At 60.8% G+C, this 20213-nt stretch overlaps 1 protein-coding gene across 1 annotated transcript in view; it reads right to left on the bottom strand.

Annotated features, from left to right (window-relative positions):
• The window catches only part of LOC142486298 (integrin alpha-M-like), a gene marked incomplete at its 5' end in the record, with an annotated part of 79605 nt that extends 59536 nt beyond the window's left edge, over nt 1–20069 (bottom strand). Inside the window, 4 exon segments of the mRNA XM_075584924.1 lie at nt 5595–5738; nt 14645–14784; nt 15869–16001; nt 19996–20069. Of these exon segments, the coding sequence (XP_075441039.1) occupies nt 5595–5738; nt 14645–14784; nt 15869–16001; nt 19996–20069 (491 nt within the window).
• Nucleotides 20070–20213: the final 144 nt, after the last annotated feature.

Genomic DNA, 20213 nt, shown 5'->3' on the forward strand with positions numbered 1-20213 from the left:
CTGGGGAGGGCTGGCAGTGTGAGAGCAGAGAACATGTAACTTTCCCTGGGGAGGGCTGGCAGTGTGAGAGCAGAGTACATGTAACTTTCCCTGGGGAGGGCTGGCAGTGTGAGAGCAGAGAACATGTAACTTTCCCTGGGGAGGGCAGGCAGTGTGAGAGCAGAGAACACGTAACTTTCCCTGGGGAGGGCAGGCAGTGTGAGAGCAGAGAACATGTAACTTTCCCTGGGGAGAGCAGGCAGTGTGAGAGCAGAGAACATGTAACTTTCCCTGGGGAGAGCAGGCAGTGTGAGAGCAGAGAACATGTAACTTTCCCTGGGGAGGGCTGGCAGTGTGAGAGCAGAGAACATGTAACTTTCCCTGGGGAGAGCTGGCAGTGTGAGAGCAGAGAACATGTAACTTTCCCTGGGGAGGGCAGGCAGTGTGAGAGCAGAGAACATGTAACTTTCCCTGGGGAGAGCTGGCAGTGTGAGAGCAGAGAACATGTAACTTTCCCTGGGGAGAGCAGGCAGTGTGAGAGCAGAGAACATGTAACTTTCCCTGGGGAGAGCTGGCAGTGTGAGAGCAGAGAACATGTAACTTTCCCTGGGGAGAGCAGGCAGTGTGAGAGCAGAGAACATGTAACTTTCCCTGGGGAGGGCTGGCAGTGTGAGAGCAGAGAACATGTAACTTTCCCTGGGGAGGGCTGGCAGTGTGAGAGCAGAGAACATGTAACTTTCCCTGGGGAGGGCTGGCAGTGTGAGAGCAGAGAACATGTAACTTTCCCTGGGGAGGGCTGGCAGTGTGAGAGCAGAGAACATGTAACTTTCCCTGGGGAGAGCAGGCAGTGTGAGAGCAGAGAACATGTAACTTTCCCTGGGGAGGGCAGGCAGTGTGAGAGCAGAGAACATGTAACTTTCCCTGGGGAGAGCTGGCAGTGTGAGAGCAGAGAACATGTAACTTTCCCTGGGGAGAGCTGGCAGTGTGAGAGCAGAGAACATGTAACTTTCCCTGGGGAGAGCAGGCAGTGTGAGAGCAGAGAACATGTAACTTTCCCTGGGGAGAGCAGGCAGTGTGAGAGCAGAGAACATGTAACTTTCCCTGGGGAGGGCTGGCAGTGTGAGAGCAGAGAACGTGTAACTTTCCCTGGGGAGGGCAGGCAGTGTGAGAGCAGAGAACACGTAACTTTCCCTGGGGAGGGCTGGCAGTGTGAGAGCAGAGAACATGTAACTTTCCCTGAGGAGGGCTGGCAGTGTGAGAGCAGAGAACATGTAACTTTCCCTGGGGAGAGCAGGCAGTGTGAGAGCAGAGAACATGTAACTTTCCCTGGGGAGGGCTGGCAGTGTGAGAGCAGAGAACATGTAACTTTCCCTGGGGAGGGGTGGCAGTGTGAGAGCAGAGAACATGTAACTTTCCCTGGGGAGGGCTGGCAGTGTGAGAGCAGAGAACATGTAACTTTCCCTGGGGAGGGCTGGCAGTGTGAGAGCAGAGAACATGTAACTTTCCCTGGGGAGGGCTGGCAGTGTGAGAGCAGAGAACATGTAACTTTCCCTGGGGAGGGCTGGCAGTGTGAGAGCAGAGAACATGTAACTTTCCCTGGGGAGGGCTGGCAGTGTGAGAGCAGAGAACACGCAACTTTCCCTGGGGAGGGCAGGCAGTGTGAGAGCAGAGAACACGTAACTTTCCCTGGGGAGGGCAGGCAGTGTGAGAGCAGAGAACATGTAACTTTCCCTGGGGAGGGCAGGCAGTGTGAGAGCAGAGAACATGTAACTTTCCCTGGGGAGGGCAGGCAGTGTGAGAGCAGAGAACATGTAACTTTCCCTGGGGAGAGCAGGCAGTGTGAGAGCAGAGAACACGTAACTTTCCCTGGGGAGACCAGGCAGTGTGAGAGCAGAGAACATGTAACTTTCCCTGGGGAGAGCTGGCAGTGTGAGAGCAGAGAACATGTAACTTTCCCTGGGGAGGGGTGGCAGTGTGAGAGCAGAGAACATGTAACTTTCCCTGGGGAGGGCTGGCAGTGTGAGAGCAGAGAACATGTAACTTTCCCTGGGGAGGGCTGGCAGTGTGAGAGCAGAGAACACGTAACTTTCCCTGGGGAGGGCAGGCAGTGTGAGAGCAGAGAACATGTAACTTTCCCTGGGGAGGGCAGGCAGTGTGAGAGCAGAGAACATGTAACTTTCCCTGGGGAGGGCAGGCAGTGTGAGAGCAGAGAACATGTAACTTTCCCTGGGGAGAGCAGGCAGTGTGAGAGCAGAGAACACGTAACTTTCCCTGGGGAGAGCAGGCAGTGTGAGAGCAGAGAACATGTAACTTTCCCTGGGGAGAGCAGGCAGTGTGAGAGCAGAGAACACGTAACTTTCCCTTGGGAGAGCAGGCAGTGTGAGAGCAGAGAACACGTAACTTTCCCTGGGGAGGGCTGGCAGTGTGAGAGCAGAGAACATGTAACTTTCCCTGGGGAGAGCAGGCAGTGTGAGAGCAGAGAACACGTAACTTTCCCTGGGGAGAGCAGGCAGTGTGAGAGCAGAGAACATGTAACTTTCCCTGGGGAGAGCTGGCAGTGTGAGAGCAGAGAACATGTAACTTTCCCTGGGGAGAGCTGGCAGTGTGAGAGCAGAGAACATGTAACTTTCCCTGGGGAGAGCTGGCAGTGTGAGAGCAGAGAACATGTAACTTTCCCTGGGGAGGGCAGGCAGTGTGAGAGCAGAGAACATGTAACTTTCCCTGGGGAGGGCAGGCAGTGTGAGAGCAGAGAACATGTAACTTTCCCTGGGGAGGGCTGGCAGTGTGAGAGCAGAGAACATGTAACTTTCCCTGGGGAGAGCAGGCAGTGTGAGAGCAGAGAACATGTAACTTTCCCTGGGGAGGGCAGGCAGTGTGAGAGCAGAGAACATGTAACTTTCCCTGGGGAGGGCTGGCAGTGTGAGAGCAGAGAACATGTAACTTTCCCTGGGGAGAGCTGGTAGTGTGAGAGCAGAGAACATGTAACTTTCCCTGGGGAGAGCTGGCAGTGTGAGAGCAGAGAACATGTAACTTTCCCTGGGGAGGGCAGGCAGTGTGAGAGCAGAGAACATGTAACTTTCCCTGGGGAGGGCAGGCAGTGTGAGAGCAGAGAACATGTAACTTTCCCTGGGGAGGGCTGGCAGTGTGAGAGCAGAGAACATGTAACTTTCCCTGGGGAGAGCAGGCAGTGTGAGAGCAGAGAACATGTAACTTTCCCTGGGGAGGGCAGGCAGTGTGAGAGCAGAGAACATGTAACTTTCCCTGGGGAGGGCTGGCAGTGTGAGAGCAGAGAACATGTAACATTCCCTGGGGAGGGCTGGCAGTGTGAGAGCAGAGAACATGTAACATTCCCTGGGGAGGGCTGGCAGTGTGAGAGCAGAGAACATGTAACTTTCCCTGGGGAGAGCTGGTAGTGTGAGAGCAGAGAACACGTAACTTTCCCTGGGGAGGGCAGGCAGTGTGAGAGCAGGCAGTGTGAGAGCAGAGAACATGTAACTTTCCCTGGGGAGGGCAGGCAGTGTGAGAGCAGAGAACATGTAACTTTCCCTGGGGAGGGCAGGCAGTGTGAGAGCAGAGAACATGTAACTTTCCCTGGGGAGGGCAGGCAGTGTGAGAGCAGAGAACGTGTAACTTTCCCTGGGGAGAGCAGGCAGTGTGAGAGCAGAGAACATGTAACTTTCCTTGGGGAGGGCAGGCAGTGTGAGAGCAGAGAACATGTAACTTTCCCTGGGGAGAGCAGGCAGTGTGAGAGCAGAGAACATGTAACTTTCCCTGGGGAGGGCAGGCAGTGTGAGAGCAGAGAACATGTAACTTTCCCTGGGGAGGGCTGGCAGTGTGAGAGCAGAGAACATGTAACTTTCCCTGGGGAGAGCAGGCAGTGTGAGAGCAGAGAACATGTAACTTTCCCTGGGGAGAGCAGGCAGTGTGAGAGCAGAGAACATGTAACTTTCCCTGGGGAGAGCTGTCAGTGTGAGAGCAGAGAACATGTAACTTTCCCTGGGGAGGGCAGGCAGTGTGAGAGCAGAGAACATGTAACTTTCCCTGGGGAGGGCAGGCAGTGTGAGAGCAGAGAACATGTAACTTTCCCTGGGGAGGGCTGGCAGTGTGAGAGCAGAGAACACGTAACTTTCCCTGGGGAGGGCTGGCAGTGTGAGAGCAGAGAACATGTAACTTTCCCTGGGGAGGGCTGGCAGTGTGAGAGCAGATAACATGTAACTTTCCCTGGGGAGGGCTGGCAGTGTGAGAGCAGAGAACATGTAACTTTCCCTGGGGAGGGCTGGCAGTGTGAGAGCAGAGAACATGTAACTTTCCCTGGGGAGGGCGCTCAGGCCGGGTGGGTGCACCGCTCAGGCCGGGTGGGTGCACCTGTTTCTTTTTGAACGTGCGAGAGAACAGACTTTTTGCCTCTGTAATTTTGTCTACAGTATGCAGCCGTGGCAGCCGTGGCAGCCGGCCGCTTTGCCACCACGCGTTTGGCGGAGGGGACTGGCTGTGCGCCTGACATGTGCCAGCCGTGGCAGCGGCCGCTTTGCACCACGCGTTTGCCGGAGGGGACTGGCTGTGCGCCTGAGAGGTGCCGCCGTGGCAGCCGGCTGCTTTGCCGCCGCGCGTTTGCTGGAGGGGACTGGCTGTGCGCCTGAGAGGTGCCGCCGTGGCAGCGGCCGCTTTGCCACCACGCCTTTGCCGGAGGGGACTGGCTGTGCGCCTGAGATGTGCCGCTGTGGCAGCGGCCGCTTTGCCACCGCGCGTTTGCCGGAGGGGACTGGCTGTGCGCCTGAGAGGTGCCGCCGTGGCAGCGGCCGCTTTGCACCGCGCGTTTGCCGGAGGGGACTGGCTGTGCGCCTGAGAGGTGCCGCCGTGGCAGCCGGCCGCTTTGCCACCGCGCGTTTGCCGGAGGGGACTGGCTGTGCGCCTGAGAGGTGCCGCCGTGGCAGCGGCCGCTTTGCCACCACGCGTTTGCCGGAGGGGACTGTCCGTTGCTCGCAGGAGGATTGTCCGATTGTTATTCTTATTTTGGGCGATCTCTTTGCCGATCGCCGCCAGGAGGTTATTCTCGTCCCTTAGTTGAGTTGACTCATCATCGCGACCACTGAACACCCTAGGCCAGGCCTGCACAACTCCAGTCCTCGAGGGCGGCAAACAGGCCAGGTTTTCAGGATATCCCCACTTCAGCACAGCTGGCTCAATTAGTGGCTCAGTATGACGCTTAGTGGCCACCTCCAGTCCTCCGGCGCCACCAACAGGTGAGCTGTAAAGCATATCCCTGCTTCAGCACAGGTGGCTCAGTCTTAGCCACCTGTGCTGAAGCAGGGATCTCTGAGAAACCTGACCTGTTGGTGGCCCTTGAGGACTGGAGGTGGCCGCCTCTGGTCTCCTGGGAGAGATTACGTGCCACAGATATGGATCCTTTTCTGTTCTAGTATCCAAGTAATTACTGAATATAAGGTACCCATTACTCATGGTCATTAAACCCTCAGTTCGGAAGGAGCGGCCCACCACTCAGTCATTCATTATTAACTCGTTAGACATCGTTAGTTGGCCTGACCATTCCTCTGGGTCATTAGTCCCATCCCTAGTGCAGACACCCCATTAATAAACGCCAGCTGGCGACTCACCGTTTTGGGGAGGGGGCAGAGGTACACACGTCCACCGGGGGCGTCGGGAGTGTAATACATGGGGGCCCCGACCAGAAGCAGGACCCTGGAGAGGTCAGGGGTCATATTCACAGCACACAGCACTGAGCCGAAGTAAGATCCGATCTGAAAAGGGAGGGACGTCCTCAGCATGACACAGAAATGGACTCGCTGTCTGTGTCACCTTCTCCCCCCGGGTGGTGACTCCCTGTCTTAGTGTCACCTTCTCCCCCTGGTGCTGGCCCCTGTCTCAGTGTCACCTTCTCCCCCCGGGTGCTGGCCCCTGTCTCAGTGTCACCTTCTCCGCCTGGTGGTGACCCCTGTCTTATTGTCACCTTCTCCCCCTGGTGGTGACCCCTGTCTTATTGTCACCCTCTCCCCCAGGTGCTGGCCCCTGTCTCAGTGTCACCTTCTCCCCCCGGGTGGTGACTCCCTGTCTTATTGTCACCCTCTCCCCCGGGTGCTGGCCCCTGTCTTAGGGTCACTGTAGAGGGAGATGGGGTTGGCCCAGTATTAAAGTGGTTGCACCCCATATGGCCATCCCCTGACCTCACCAGAGAGACAAGGGGTTAACTGGACTGCGGTCCAGGGATGAGGTTTGCACCTTGTTGTACCTTGAAAATTTATGTTCCCCTGTTCCCATGTTTCATTATAAGCATGTATTTTAATGTTTTAAAGTGCATTTCTGTATCTCCAATTCTGGAGGTCGCAGAGAGTTCATATTTGGCCAATATGTGGAGTCACTGTAGGCATTAAAAACTGGCAAAGGTCGACCCACTGAGCCCACCAGAATGGAACTTATTAATATGTGTAGATATTAAAGTGTATATGTATTTTATTTTGGATCTGTTCTGAAAATGCAGACGCCATTTGCTAGGCTAATAAGTCATGAAGGGCAGACGGCTGAGAAGCCTAAGCACGGTGATCAAAAAGTTACTGCCTTGATTGTTACCCAATGTCTAGGGATTAAGTATTAGTCAATCAACAAACTCTGCCAGTCTAATTGTTACCTGAGGGCATGGGTCAGTCTGTTAGTCTGTGTCTCCACATTAGAGAGTGAATACAGATTATTGTTCACCAATAGGCTGTGTTCAATGTTAAGAATAGGGTTGCACAGGTAAATAAACTGTATCAACCCTACAGTTTTTAATTGTGCTACTGATACCACCTGGAATGTCACTGGATTGATGGAGAATTGCTATTGGATACTTCTCCATTCCCCAACCCTAAGTAAGTGTTATCTTCTTGTCTGTTAATTGTACTATATTGCTGTGTTCACCTTTTTTAAGGAATAAATATATTTTATTATATCTAAGCCTCGTTCAGTTCAACCCAGATATTTGGTGTTCATTATATCTTGTCATAAGCTACCGTGACAGTCACCTTCTCCCCTGGTGCTGGCCCCTGTCTCAGTGTCACCTTCTCCCTTGGTGGTGACCCCTGTCTCTGTGTCACCTTCTCCCCCCTGGTGCTGGCCCCTGTCTCAGTGTCACCCTCTCCCCCCTGGTGGTGACCCCCTGTCTCAGTGTCACCTTCTCCCCCAGGGGCTGGCCCCTGTCTCTGTGTCACCTTCTCCCCCCTGGTGTTGGCCCCTGTCTCAGTGTCACCTTCTCCCCCCGGGTGCTGGCCCCTGTCTCAGTGTCACCTTCTCCCCCCGGGTGCTGACCCCTGTCTCAGTGTCACCTTCTCCCCCCTGGTGTTGGCCCCTGTCTCAGTGTCACCTTCTCCCCCCAGTGCTGGCCCCTGTCTCAGTGTCACCTTCTCCCCCCCGGGTGCTGGCCCCTGTCTCAGTGTCACCTTCTCCCCCCGGATGGTGACCCCTGTCTCAGTGTCACCTTCTCCCCCCTGGTGTTGGCCCCTGTCTCAGTGTCACCTTCTCCCCCCTGGTGCTGGCCCCTGTCTCAGTGTCACCCTCTCCCCCCTGGTGGTGACCCCCTGTCTCAGTGTCACCTTCTCCCCCGGGGGCTGGCCCCTGTCTCTGTGTCACCTTCTCCCCCCTGGTGTTGGCCCCTGTCTCAGTGTCACCTTCTCCCCCCGGTGCTGGCCCTTGTCTCAGTGTCACCTTCTCCCCCCCGGGTGCTGGCCCCTGTCTCAGTGTCCCCTTCTCCCCCCGGATGGTGACCCCTGTCTCAGTGTCACCTTCTCCCCCCTGGTGTTGGCCCCTGTCTCAGTGTCACCTTCTCCCCCCTGGTGCTGGCCCCTGTCTCAGTGTCACCCTCTCCCCCCTGGTGGTGACCCCTGTCTCAGTGTCACCTTCTCCCCCGTTGGCTGGCCCCTGTCTCTGTGTCACCTTCTCCCCCCTGGTGTTGGCCCCTGTCTCAGTGTCACCTTCTCCCCCCGGGTGGTGACCCCTGTCTCAGTGTCACCTTCTCCCCCCGGGTGGTGACCCCTGTCTCAGTATCACCTTCTCCCCCGGGTGGTGACCCCTGTCTCAGTGTCACCTTCTCCCCCCTGGTGCTGGCCCCTGTCTCTGTCACCTTCTCCCCCTGGTGCTGGCCCCTGTCTCAGTGTCACCTTCTCCCCCCGGGTGCTGGCCCCTGTCTCAGTGTCACCTTCTCCCCCCGGGTGCTGGCCCCTGTCTCAGTGTCACCTTCTCCCCCCTGGTGCTGGCCCCTGTCTCTGTGTCACCTTCTCCCCCCTGGTGCTGGCCCCTGTCTCTGTGTCACCTTCTCCCCCCTGGTGGTGACCCCTGTCTCTGTGTCACCTTCTCCCCCTGGTGCTGGCCCCTGTCTCTGTGTCACCTTCTCCCCCCTGGTGCTGGCCTTGTCTCTGTGTCACCTTCTGCCCCCTTGGTGGTGACCCCTGTTTCAGTGTCACCTTCTCCCCCTGGTGCTGACCCCTGTCTCAGTGTCACCTTCTCCCCCCTGGTGCTGGCCCCTGTCTCAGTGTCACCTTCTCCCCCCTGGTGTTGGCCCCTGTTTCAGTGTCACCTTCTCCCCCTGGTGATGGCCCCTGTCTCTGTGTCACCTTCTCCCCCTGGTGCTGGCCCCTGTCTCAGTGTCACCTTCTCCCCCCTGGTGCTGGCCCCTGTCTCAGTGTCACCTTCTCCCCCCGGGTGGTGACCCCTGTCTCAGTGTCACCTTCTCCCCTGGTGCTGGCCCCTGTCTCAATGTCACCTTCTCCCCCCTGGTGCTGGCCCCTGTCTCAGTATCACCTTCTCCCCCCTGGTGCTGGCCCCTGTCTCAATGTCACCTTCTCCCCCCTGGTGCTGGCCCCTGTCTCAATGTCACCTTCTCCCCCCTGGTGCTGGCCCCTGTCTCAGTATCACCTTCTCCCCCCTGGTGCTGGCCCCTGTCTCAGTGTCACCTTCTCCCCCCGGGTGCTGGCCCCTGTCTCAGTGTCACCTTCTCCCCCTGGTGCTGGCCCCTGTCTCAGTGTCACCTTCTCCCCCCGGGTGCTGGCCCCTGTCTCAGTGTCACCTTCTCCCCCCCGGGTGCTGGCCCCTGTCTCAGTGTCACCTTCTCCCCCTGGTGCTGGCCCCTGTCTCAGTATCACCTTCTCCCCCCTGGTGCTGGCCCCTGTCTCAATGTCACCTTCTCCCCCCTGGTGCTGGCCCCTGTCTCAGTGTCACCGTCTCCCCCTTGGTGGTGACCCCTGTCTCAGTGTCACCTTCTCCCCCCCGGGTGCTGGCCCCTGTCTCAGTGTCACCTTCTCCCCCCGGGTGCTGGCCCCTGTCTCAGTGTCACCTTCTCCCCCTGGTGCTGGCCCCTGTCTCAGTGTCACCTTCTCCCCCCGGGTGCTGGCCCCTGTCTCAGTGTCACCTTCTCCCCCTGGTGCTGGCCCCTGTCTCAGTGTCACCTTCTCCCCCCGGGTGCTGGCCCCTGTCTCAGTGTCACCTTCTCCCCCCCCGGGTGCTGGCCCCTGTCTCAGTGTCACCTTCTCCCCCCTGGTGCTGGCCCCTGTCTGTGTCACCTTCTCCCCCCTGGTGCTGGCCCCTGTCTCAGTGTCACCTTCTCCCCCTGGGTGCTGGCCCCTGTCTCAGTGTCACCTTCTCCCCCCGGGTGGTGACCCCTGTCTCTGTGTCACCTTCTCCCCCCTGGTGCTGGCCCCTGTCTCAGTGTCACCTTCTCCCCCCCGGGTGCTGGCCCCTGTCTCAGTGTCACCTTCTCCCCCGGGTGCTGGCCCCTGTCTCAGTGTCACCTTCTCCCCCCGGGTGCTGGCCCCTGTCTCAGTGTCACCTTCTCCCCCTGGTGCTGGCCCCTGTCTCAGTGTCACCTTCTCCCCCCCGGGTGCTGGCCCCTGTCTCAGTGTCACCTTCTCCCCCCGGGTGCTGGCCCCTGTCTGAGTGTCACCTTTTCCCCCCGGGTGCTGGCCCCTGTCTCAGTGTCACCTTCTCACACTGGTGCTAGCCCCTGTCTCTGTGTCACCTTCTCCCCCTGGTGCTGGCCCCTGTCTCAGTGTCACCTTCTCCCCCTGGTGCTGGCCCCTGTCTCAGTATCACCTTCTCCCCCTGGTGCTGGCCCCTGTCTCAGTGTCACCTTCTCCCCCTGGTGCTGGCCCCTGTCTCTGTGTCACCTTCTCCCCCCTGGTGCTGGCCCCTGTCTCTGTGTCACCTTCTCCCCCCTGGTGCTGGCCCCTGTCTCAGTGTCACCTTCTCCCCCTAGTGCTGGCCCCTGTCTCAGCGTCACCTTCTCCCCCTGGTGCTGGCCCCTGTCTCAGTGTCACGTTCTCCCCCCGGGTGCTGGCCCCTGTCTCAGTGTCACCTTCTCCCCCGGGTGCTGGCCCCTGTCTCAGTGTCACCTTCTCCCCCCGGGTGCTGGCCCCTGTCTCTGTGTCACCTTCTCCCCCTGGTGCTGGCCCCTGTCTCTGTGTCACCTTCTCCCCCCGGGTGTTGGCCCCTGTCTCAGTGTCACCTTCTCCCCCCGGGTGCTGGCCCCTGTCTCAGTGTCACTTTCTGCCCCCTGGTGCTGGCCCCTGTCTCAGTGTCACCTTCTCCCCCTGGTGCTGACCCCTGTCTCAGTGTCACCTTCTCCCCCCTGGTGCTGGCCCCTGTCTCAGTGTCACCTTCTCCCCCCTGGTGTTGGCCCCTGTTTCAGTGTCACCTTCTCCCCCTGGTGATGGCCCCTGTCTCTGTGTCACCTTCTCCCCCTGGTGCTGGCCCCTGTCTCAGTGTCACCTTCTCCCCCCTGGTGCTGGCCCCTGTCTCAGTGTCACCTTCTCCCCCCGGGTGGTGACCCCTGTCTCAGTGTCACCTTCTCCCCTGGTGCTGGCCCCTGTCTCTGTGTCACCTTCTCCCCCCGGGTGGTGACCCCTGTCTCAGTGTCACCTTCTCCCCTGGTGCTGGCCCCTGTCTCAATGTCACCTTCTCCCCCCTGGTGCTGGCCCCTGTCTCAGTATCACCTTCTCCCCCCTGGTGCTGGCCCCTGTCTCAATGTCACCTTCTCCCACCTGGTGCTGGCCCCTGTCTCAATGTCACCTTCTCCCCCCTGGTGCTGGCCCCTGTCTCAGTATCACCTTCTCCCCCCTGGTGCTGGCCCCTGTCTCAGTGTCACCTTCTCCCCCCGGGTGCTGGCCCCTGTCTCAGTGTCACCTTCTCCCCCTGGTGCTGGCCCCTGTCTCAGTGTCACCTTCTCCCCGCGGGTGCTGGCCCCTGTCTCAGTGTCACCTTCTCCCCCCCGGGTGCTGGCCCCTGTCTCAGTGTCACCTTCTCCCCCTGGTGCTGGCCCCTGTCTCAGTATCACCTTCTCCCCCCTGGTGCTGGCCCCTGTCTCAATGTCACCTTCTCCCCCCTGGTGCTGGCCCCTGTCTCACTGTCACCGTCTCCCCCTTGGTGGTGACCCCTGTCTCAGTGTCACCTTCTCCCCCCCGGGTGCTGGCCCCTGTCTCAGTGTCACCTTCTCCCCCCGGGTGCTGGCCCCTGTCTCAGTGTCACCTTCTCCCCCTGGTGCTGGCCCCTGTCTCAGTGTCACCTTCTCCCCCCGGGTGCTGGCCCCTGTCTCAGTGTCACCTTCTCCCCCTGGTGCTGGCCCCTGTCTCAGTGTCACCTTCTCCCCCCGGGTGCTGGCCCCTGTCTCAGTGTCACCTTCTCCCCCCTGGTGCTGGCCCCTGTCTGTGTCACCTTCTCCCCCCTGGTGCTGGCCCCTGTCTCAGTGTCACCTTCTCCCCCTGGGTGCTGGCCCCTGTCTCAGTGTCACCTTCTCCCCCCGGGTGGTGACCCCTGTCTCTGTGTCACCTTCTCCCCCCTGGTGCTGGCCCCTGTCTCAGTGTCACCTTCTCCCCCCCGGGTGCTGGCCCCTGTCTTAGTGTCACCTTCTCCCCCGGGTGCTGGCCCCTGTCTCAGTGTCACCTTCTCCCCCCGGGTGCTGGCCCCTGTCTCAGTGTCACCTTCTCCCCCTGGTGCTGGCCCCTGTCTCAGTGTCACCTTCTCCCCCCCGGGTGCTGGCCCGTCTCAGTGTCACCTTCTCCCCCCGGGTGCTGGCCCCTGTCTGAGTGTCACCTTCTCCCCCCGGGTGCTGGCCCCTGTCTCAGTGTCACCTTCTCACACTGGTGCTAGCCCCTGTCTCTGTGTCACCTTCTCCCCCTGGTGCTGGCCCCTGTCTCAGTGTCACCTTCTCCCCCTGGTGCTGGCCCCTGTCTCAGTATCACCTTCTCCCCCTGGTGCTGGCCCCTGTCTCAGTGTCACCTTCTCCCCCTGGTGCTGGCCCCTGTCTCTGTGTCACCTTCTCCCCCCCGGGTGCTGGCCCCTGTCTCTGTGTCACCTTCTCCCCCCTGGTGCTGGCCCCTGTCTCTGTGTCACCTTCTCCCCCTAGTGCTGGCCCCTGTCTCAGCGTCACCTTCTCCCCCTGGTGCTGGCCCCTGTCTCAGTGTCACGTTCTCCCCCCGGGTGCTGGCCCCTGTCTCAGTGTCACCTTCTCCCCCCGGGTGCTGGCCCCTGTCTCAGTGTCACTTTCTGCCCCCTGGTGCTGGCCCCTGTCTCAGTGTCACCTTCTCCCCCGGGTGCTGGCCCCTGTCTCAGTGTCACCTTCTCCCCCCGGGTGCTGGCCCCTGTCTCAGTGTCACCTTCACCCCCTGGTGCTGGCCCCTGTCTCAGCGTCCCTTCTCCCCCCTGGTGCTGGCACCTGTCTCAGTGTCACCTTCTCCCCCCGGGTGCTGGCCCCTGTCTCAGTGTCACCTTCACCCCCTGGTGCTGGCCCCTGTCTCAGCGTCACCTTCTCCCCCCTGGTGCTGGCCCCTGTCTCAATGTCACCTTCTCCCCCTGGTGCTGGCCCCTGTCTCTGTGTCACCTTCTCCCCCTGGTGCTGGCCCCTGTCTCTGTGTCACCTTCTCCCCCTGGTGCTGGCCCCTGTCTCTGTGTCACCTTCTCCCCCTGGTGCTGGCCCCTGTCTCAATGTCACCTTCTCCCCCTGGTGCTGGCCCCTGTCTCTGTGTCACCTTCTCCCCCTGGTGCTGGCCCCTGTCTCAGTGTCACCTTCTCCCCCTGGTGCTGGCCCCTGTCTCAGTGTCACCTTCTCCCCCCGGTTGCTGGCCCCTGTCTCAGTGTCACCTTCTCCCCCTGGTGTTGGCCCCTGTCTCTGTGTCACCTTCTCTCCCTGGTGCTGGCCCCTGTCTCAGTGTCACCTTCTCCCCCTGGTGCTGGCCCCTGTCTCAGTGTCACCTTCTCCCCCTGGTGCTGGCCCCTGTCTCAGTGTCACCTTCTCCCCCTGGTACTGGCCCCTGTCTCAGTGTTACCTTCTCCCCCTGGTGCTGGCCCCTGTCTCTGTGTCACCTTCTCCCCCTGGTGCTGGCCCCTGTGTCAGTGTCACCTTCTCCCCCCGGGTGCTGGCCCCTGTCTCTGTGTCACCTTCTCCCCCTGGTGCTGGCCCCTGTCTCAGTGTCACCTTCTCCCCCCGGGTGGTGACCCCTGTCTCAGTGTCACCTTCTCCCCCCGGGTGCTGGCCCCTGTCTCAGTGTCACCTTCTCCCCCTGGTGCTGGCCCCTGTCTCTGTGTCACCTTCTCCCCCGGGTGCTGGCCCGTCTCAGTGTCACCTTCTCCCCCTGGTGTTGGCCCCTGTCTCAGTGTCACCTTCTCCCCCCGGGTGCTGGCCCCTGGCTCAGTGTCACCTTCTCCCCCTGGTGTTGGCCCCTGTCTCTGTGTCACCTTCTCCCCCTGGTGCTGGCCCCTGTCTCAGTGTCACCTTCTCCCCCCGGGTGCTGGCCCCTGTCTCAGTGTCACCTTTTCCCCCTGGTGTTGGCCCCTGTCTCTGTGTCACCTTCTCCCCCTGGTGCTGGCCCCTGTCTCTGTGTCCCCTTCTCCCCCCGGGTGCTGGCCCCTGTCTCTGTGTCACCTTCTCCCCCTGGTGCTGGCCCCTGTCTCAGTGTCACCTTCTCCCCCCGGGTGCTGGCCCCTGTCTCAGTGTCACCTTCTCCCCCCTGGTGCTGGCCCCTGTCTCTGTGTCACCTTCTCCCCCCTGGTGCTGGCCCCTGTCTCAATGTCACCTTCTCCCCCCTGGTGCTGGCCCCTGTCTCAGTGTCACCGTCTCCCCCTTGGTGGTGACCCCTGTCTCAGTGTCACCTTCTCCCCCCTGGTGCTGGCCCCTCTCTCTGTGTCACCTTCTCCCCCCTGGTGCTGGCCCCTGTCTCTGTGTCACCTTCTCCCCCCTGGTGCTGGCCCCTGTCTCAGTGTCACCTTCTCCCCCTTGGTGGTGACCCCTGTCTCAGTGTCACCTTCTCCCCCTTGGTGGTGACCCCTGTGTCTGTCACCTTCTCCCAGTGGCCCCTGTCACCTCCCCCCTGGCAGTAGCCCATGTCACCTTCCCCCCGGCGGTGGCCCGTGTCACCTTCTCCCCAGTGACCCCTTGCGGTGGCCCGTGGCCCCTCCCCCCCAGCGGTGGCCCGTCACCTTCCCCCCGGCGGTGGCCCGTGTCACCTTCTCCCCAGTGACCCCTTGCGGTGGCCCGTGGCCCCTCCCCCCCAGCGGTGGCCCGTCACCTTCCCCCTGGCGGTGGCCCGTGTCACCTTCTCCCCAGTGACCCCTTGCAGTGGCCCGTGGCCCCTCCCCCCCAGCGGTGGCCCGTCACCTCCCCAGTGACCCCTGGCGGTGGCCCCCGTGTCACCTTCTCCCCGGTGGCCGTGGCTCTCTGGCGCCAGGCTGAGGTAGTTGGATGTCTGGTGAAGATCAGGACTCTCCCCGTGTGCTGGTATCTCGGAGCTCCGACAGCCACCGCGTCCCGCGCCACCTGCTGCAGCGCATACCCTGTGGCATACCAGTCCTAGAGGTGTCAGACTCTGTATTCAGACGCCCCCACACCCAGTCCCACGCAGTCCTAGAGGTGTCAGACTCTGTATTCAGACGCCCCCACACCCAGTCCCACGCAGTCCTAGAGGTGTCAGACTCTGTATTCAGACGCCCCCACACCCTGTCCCACGCAGTCCTAGAGGTGTCAGACTCTGTATTCAGACGCCCCCCACACCCTGTCCCACGCAGTCCTAGAGGTGTCAGACTCTGTATTCAGACGCCCCCACACCCTGTCCCACGCAGTCCTAGAGGTGTCAGACTCTGTATTCAGACGCCCCCCACACCCTGTCCCACGCAGTCCTAGAGGTGTCAGACTCTGTATTCAGACGCCCCCACACCCTGTCCCACGCAGTCCTAGAGGTGTCAGACTCTGTATTCAGACGCCCCCCACACCCTGGCCCCCCCAGTCCTAGAGGTGTCAGACTCTGTATTCAGACGCCCCCACACCCAGTCCTAGAGGTGTCAGACTCTGTATTCAGACGCCCCCACACCCTGTCCTAGAGGTGTCAGACTCTGTATTCAGACGCCCCCACACCCTGTCCTAGAGGTGTCAGACTCTGTATTCAGACGCCCCCACACCCTGTCCCACGCAGTCCTAGAGGTGTCAGACTCTGTATTCAGACGCCCCCCACACCCTGGCCCCCCCCAGTCCTAGAGGTGTCAGACTCTGTATTCAGACGCCCGCCACCCAGTCCTAGAGGTGTCAGACTCTGTATTCAGACGCCCGCCACCCAGTCCTAGAGGTGTCAGACTCTGTATTCAGACGCCCGCCACCCAGTCCTAGAGGTGTCAGACTCTGTATTCAGACGCCCCCCACACCCAGTCCTAGAGGTGTCAGACTCTGTATTCAGACGCCCCCCACACCCAGTCCTAGAGGTGTCAGACTCTGTATTCAGACGCCCCCACACCCTGTCCCACGCAGTCCTAGAGGTGTCAGACTCTGTATTCCGACGCCCCCCACACCCAGTCCTAGAGGTGTCAGACTCTGTATTCAGACGCCCGCCACACCCTGTCCCCCCCAGTCCTAGAGGTTGCCTCTCACCGAGGTACGAGTCCTTCATGTCCGTTTGATCCTTTGTTGAGTTGATGAAGGTGCCGCTCTGCTCCCCGCGGCTGTATACGAACGCTCCCCCCGACCAATCAAATGCGCCAACTGCACCAAGCACCGCCCCTTCCTGAGAGGGAGAGCAAAGGGTTAAGGAAGCGACGCTCTGCGGGTCTCTGGTAGGGGAGACGGGATAAGGGAGCGATGCTCTGCGGGTCTCTGGCAGGGAGACGGGATAAGGGAGCGATGCTCTGCGGGTCTCTGGCAGGGAGACGGGATAAGGGAGCGATGCTCTGCGGGTCTCTGGCAGGGAGACGGGATAAGGGAACGATGCTCTGCGGGTCTCTGGCAGGGAGACGGGATAAGGGAGCGACGCTCTGCGGGTCTCTGGCAGGGAGAGGGGATAAGGGAGCGATGCTCTGCGGGTCTCTGGCAGGGAGAGGGGATAAGGGAGCGATGCTCTGCGGGTCTCTGGCAGGGAGACGGGATAAGGGAGCGACGCTCTGCGGGTCTCTGGTAGGGAGACGGGATAAGGGAGCGATGCTCTGCGGGTCTCTGGCAGGGAGACGGGATAAGGGAGCGATGCTCTGCGGGTCTCTGGCAGGGAGACGGGATAAGGGAGCGATGCTCTGCGGGTCTCTGGCAGGGAGACGGGATAAGGGAACGATGCTCTGCGGGGTCTCTGGCAGGGAGACGGGATAAGGGAGCGACGCTCTGCGGGTCTCTGGCAGGGAGAGGGGATAAGGGAGCGATGCTCTGCGGGTCTCTGGCAGGAAAGGGGATAAGGGAGCGATGCTCTGCGGGTCTCTGGCAGGGAGACGGGATAAGGGAGCGACGCTCTGTGGGTCTCTGGTAGGGAGACGGGATAAGGGAGCGATGCTCTGCGGGTCTCTGGCAGGGAGAGGGGATAAGGGAGCGATGCTCTGCGGGTCTCTGGCAGGAAAGGGGATAAAGGAGCAATGCTCTGCGGGTCTCTGGCAGGGAGAGACGATAAGGGAGCGATGCTCTGCGGGTCTCTGGCAGGGAGAGGGGATAAGGGAGCGACGCTCTGCGGGTCTCTGGCAGGGAGAGGGGATAAGGGAGCGATGCTCTGCGGGTCTCTGGCAGGGAGAGGGGATAAGGGAGCGATGCTCTGTGGGTCTCTGGCAGGGAAAGGGGATAAAGGAGCAATGCTCTGCGGGTCTCTGGCAGGAGAGGGATAAGGGAGCGATGCTCTGGGGGTCTCTGGCAGGGGAGACAGGAAGGGAGCGACGCTCTGCGGGTCTCTGGCAGGGAGAGGGGATAAGGGAGCGATGCTCTGCGGGTCTCTGGCAGGGAAAGGGGATAAAGGAGTAATGCTCTGCGGGTCTCTGGCAGGGAGAGGGATAAGGGAGCGATGTTCTGCGGGTCTCTGGCAGGGAGACGGGATAAGGGAGCGACGCTCTGCGGGTCTCTGGTAGGGAGACGGATAAGGTAGCGATGCTCTGCGTGTCTCTGGCAGGGAGACGGGATAAGGGAGCGACGCTCTACGGGTCTCTGGTAGGGAGAAGGAATAAGGGAGCGACGCTCTGCGAGTCTCTGGTAGGGAGACGGGATAAGGGAGCGATGCTCTGCGAGTCTCCGGCAGGGAAAGGGGATAAAGGAGCGATGCTCTGCGGGTCTCTGGCAGGGAGAGGGGATAAGGGAGCGACGCTCTGCGGGTCTCTGGCAGGGAGGCGGGATAAGGGAGCAACGCTCTGCGGGTCTCTGGCAGGGAGACGGGATAAGGGAGCGACGCTCTGCGGGTCTCTGGCATGGAGAGACGATAAGGGAGCGCTGCTCTGCAGGTCTCTGGCAGGGAGACGGGATAAGGGAGCGACGCTCTGCGGGTCTCAGGCAGGGAGACGGTATAAGGGAGCGATGCTCTGCGGTTCTCTGGCAGGGAGAGATGAGATAAGGGAGCGATGCTCTGCGGGTCTCTGGCAGGAGACGGGATAAGGGAGCGATGCTCTGCGGGTCTCTGGCAGGGAGATGGGGATAAAGGGAGCGACGCTCTGCAGGTCTCTGGCAGGGAGGCGGGATAAGCGGAGCGACGCTCTGCGGGTCCTCTGCAGGGAGAGGGGATAAGGGAGTGACACTCTGCGGGTCTCTGGCAGGGAGAGGGGATAAGGGAGCGACGCTCTGCGGGTCTCTGGCAGGTAGACGGGATAAGGGAGCGATGCTCTGCGGGTCTCTGGCAGGGAGAGGCGATAAGGGAGCGATGCTCTGCAGGTCTCTGGCAGGGAGACGGGATAAGGGAGCGACGCTCTGCGGGTCTCAGGCAGGGAGACGGGATAAGGGAGCGATGCTCTGCGGGTCTCTGGCAGGGAGAGACGATAAGGGAGCGATGCTCTGCGGGTCTCTGGCAGGGAGACGGGATAAGGGAGCGACGCTCTGCGGGTCTCTAGCAGGGAGATGGGATAAGGGAGCGACGCTCTGCGGGTCTCTGGCAGGTAGACAGGATAAGGGAGCGACGCTCTGAGGGTCTCTGGCAGGTAGATGGGATAAGGGAGCGATGCTCTGCGGGTCTCTGGCATGGAGAGGACGATAAGGGAGCGATGCTCTGCAGGTCTCTGGCAGGGAGACGGGATAAGGGAGCGACGCTCTGCGGGTCTCAGGCAGGGAGACGGGATAAGGGAGCGATGCTCTGCGGGTCTCTGGCAGGAGAGACGATAAGGAGCGATGCTCTGCGGGTCTCTGGCAGGGAGACGGGATAAGGGAGCGACGCTCTGCGGGTCTCTAGCAGGGAGATGGGATAAGGGAGCGACGCTCTGCGGGTCTCTGGCAGGTAGACAGGATAAGGGAGCGATGCTCTGCGGGTCTCTGGCAGGGAGAGACGATAAGGGAGCGATGCTCTGCGGGTCTCTGGCAGGGAGAAGGGATAAGGAAGTGACGCTCTGCGGGTCTCTGGCAGGGAGCGGGATAAGAGAGCGACGCTCTGCGGGTCTCTGGCAGGGAGACGGGATAAGGGAGCGATGCTCTGCAGGTCTCTGGCAGGGAGAGGGGATAAGAGAGTGACGCTCTGCGGGTCTCTGGCAGGGGAGAGGGGATACAGGGAGCGATGCTCTGCAGGTCTCTGGCAGGGAGAGGGGTAAGGGAGCGACGCTCTGCGGGTCTATGGCAGAGAGAGGGGATAAGGGAGAGACACTCTGCGGGTCTCTGGCAGGGAGAGGGGATAAGGGAGAGGACGCTCTGCGGGTCTCTGGCAGGGAGAGGGGATAAGAGAGTGACGCTCTGCGGGTCTCTGGCAGGGAGAGGGGATAAGGGAGCGATGCTCTGCAGGTCTCTGGCAGGGAGAGGGGGTAAGGGAGCGATGCTCTGCGGGTCTCTGGCAGGGAGAGGGGGTAAGGGAACGACGCTCTGCAGTCTGACGGAAAAGGGATAACGGGAGCGACGCTCTGCGTGTCTCTGGCAGGGAGAGACGATAAGAGAGTGACGCTCTGCAGATCTCTGGCAGGGAGAGGGGATAAGAGAGTGACGCTCTGCAGATCTCTGGCAGGGAGAGGGGATAAGGGAGCGACGCTCTGCGGGTCTCTGGTAGGGAGAGGGCATAAGGGAGCGACGCTCTGCGGGTCTCTGGCAGGGAGAAGGGATAAGGGAGTGACGCTCTGCGGGTCTCTGGTAGGGAGAGGGCATAAGGGAGTGACGCTCTGCGGGTCTCTGGTAGGGAGAGGGCATAAGGGAGCGACGCTCTGCAGATCTCTGGCAGGGAGAGGGATAAGGGAGCGACGCTCTGTGGATCTCTAGCAGGGAGAAGGGATCAGGGAGCGACGCTCTGCGGGTCTCTGGTAGGGAGAGGGCATAAGGGAGCGACGCTCTGTGGATCTCTAGCAGGAGAGGATAGGGAGCTACGGAGCGAGCTCTGCGGGTCTCTGGCAGGTAGAGGGCATAAGGGAGTGACGCTCTGTGGATCTCTAGCAGGGAGAAGGGATAAGGGAGTGACGCTCTGCGGGTCTCTAGCAGGGAGAAGGGATAAGGAAGCGACGCTCTGCGGGTCTCCGAAAGGGAAGAGGTTAATGGAGTGACATTCTGCTGACCTCTGGCAGGGGAGGGTAATGGAGTGATGCTCTGCAGGACTCTGGCAGGGGAGGGGTTATTGGGGCGATGCTCTGCAGATGGATACTTACTGGATTTAGGATGGAGCTGAATCCCTCCTGAGACATTTCTTCCTGAAATGAACTCCCGCTCTGTGACTGTGTCCCTGAGGGGGGGGGGGAGGAGAGAGAGGGGGGGAGAGAGAAGGGGGGGGGAGAGAGAGAGAGAGGGAGAGAGAGAGGGGGGGGAGAGAGAGAGGGGAAAGAGGGGGAGGGAGAGAGAGGGGGGGAGGGAGGTATAGAGAGAGAGA

Source organism: Ascaphus truei, unplaced genomic scaffold (genome assembly GCF_040206685.1).
Source record: "Ascaphus truei isolate aAscTru1 unplaced genomic scaffold, aAscTru1.hap1 HAP1_SCAFFOLD_808, whole genome shotgun sequence".
Classification (NCBI taxonomy): Eukaryota; Metazoa; Chordata; class Amphibia; order Anura; family Ascaphidae; genus Ascaphus; species Ascaphus truei.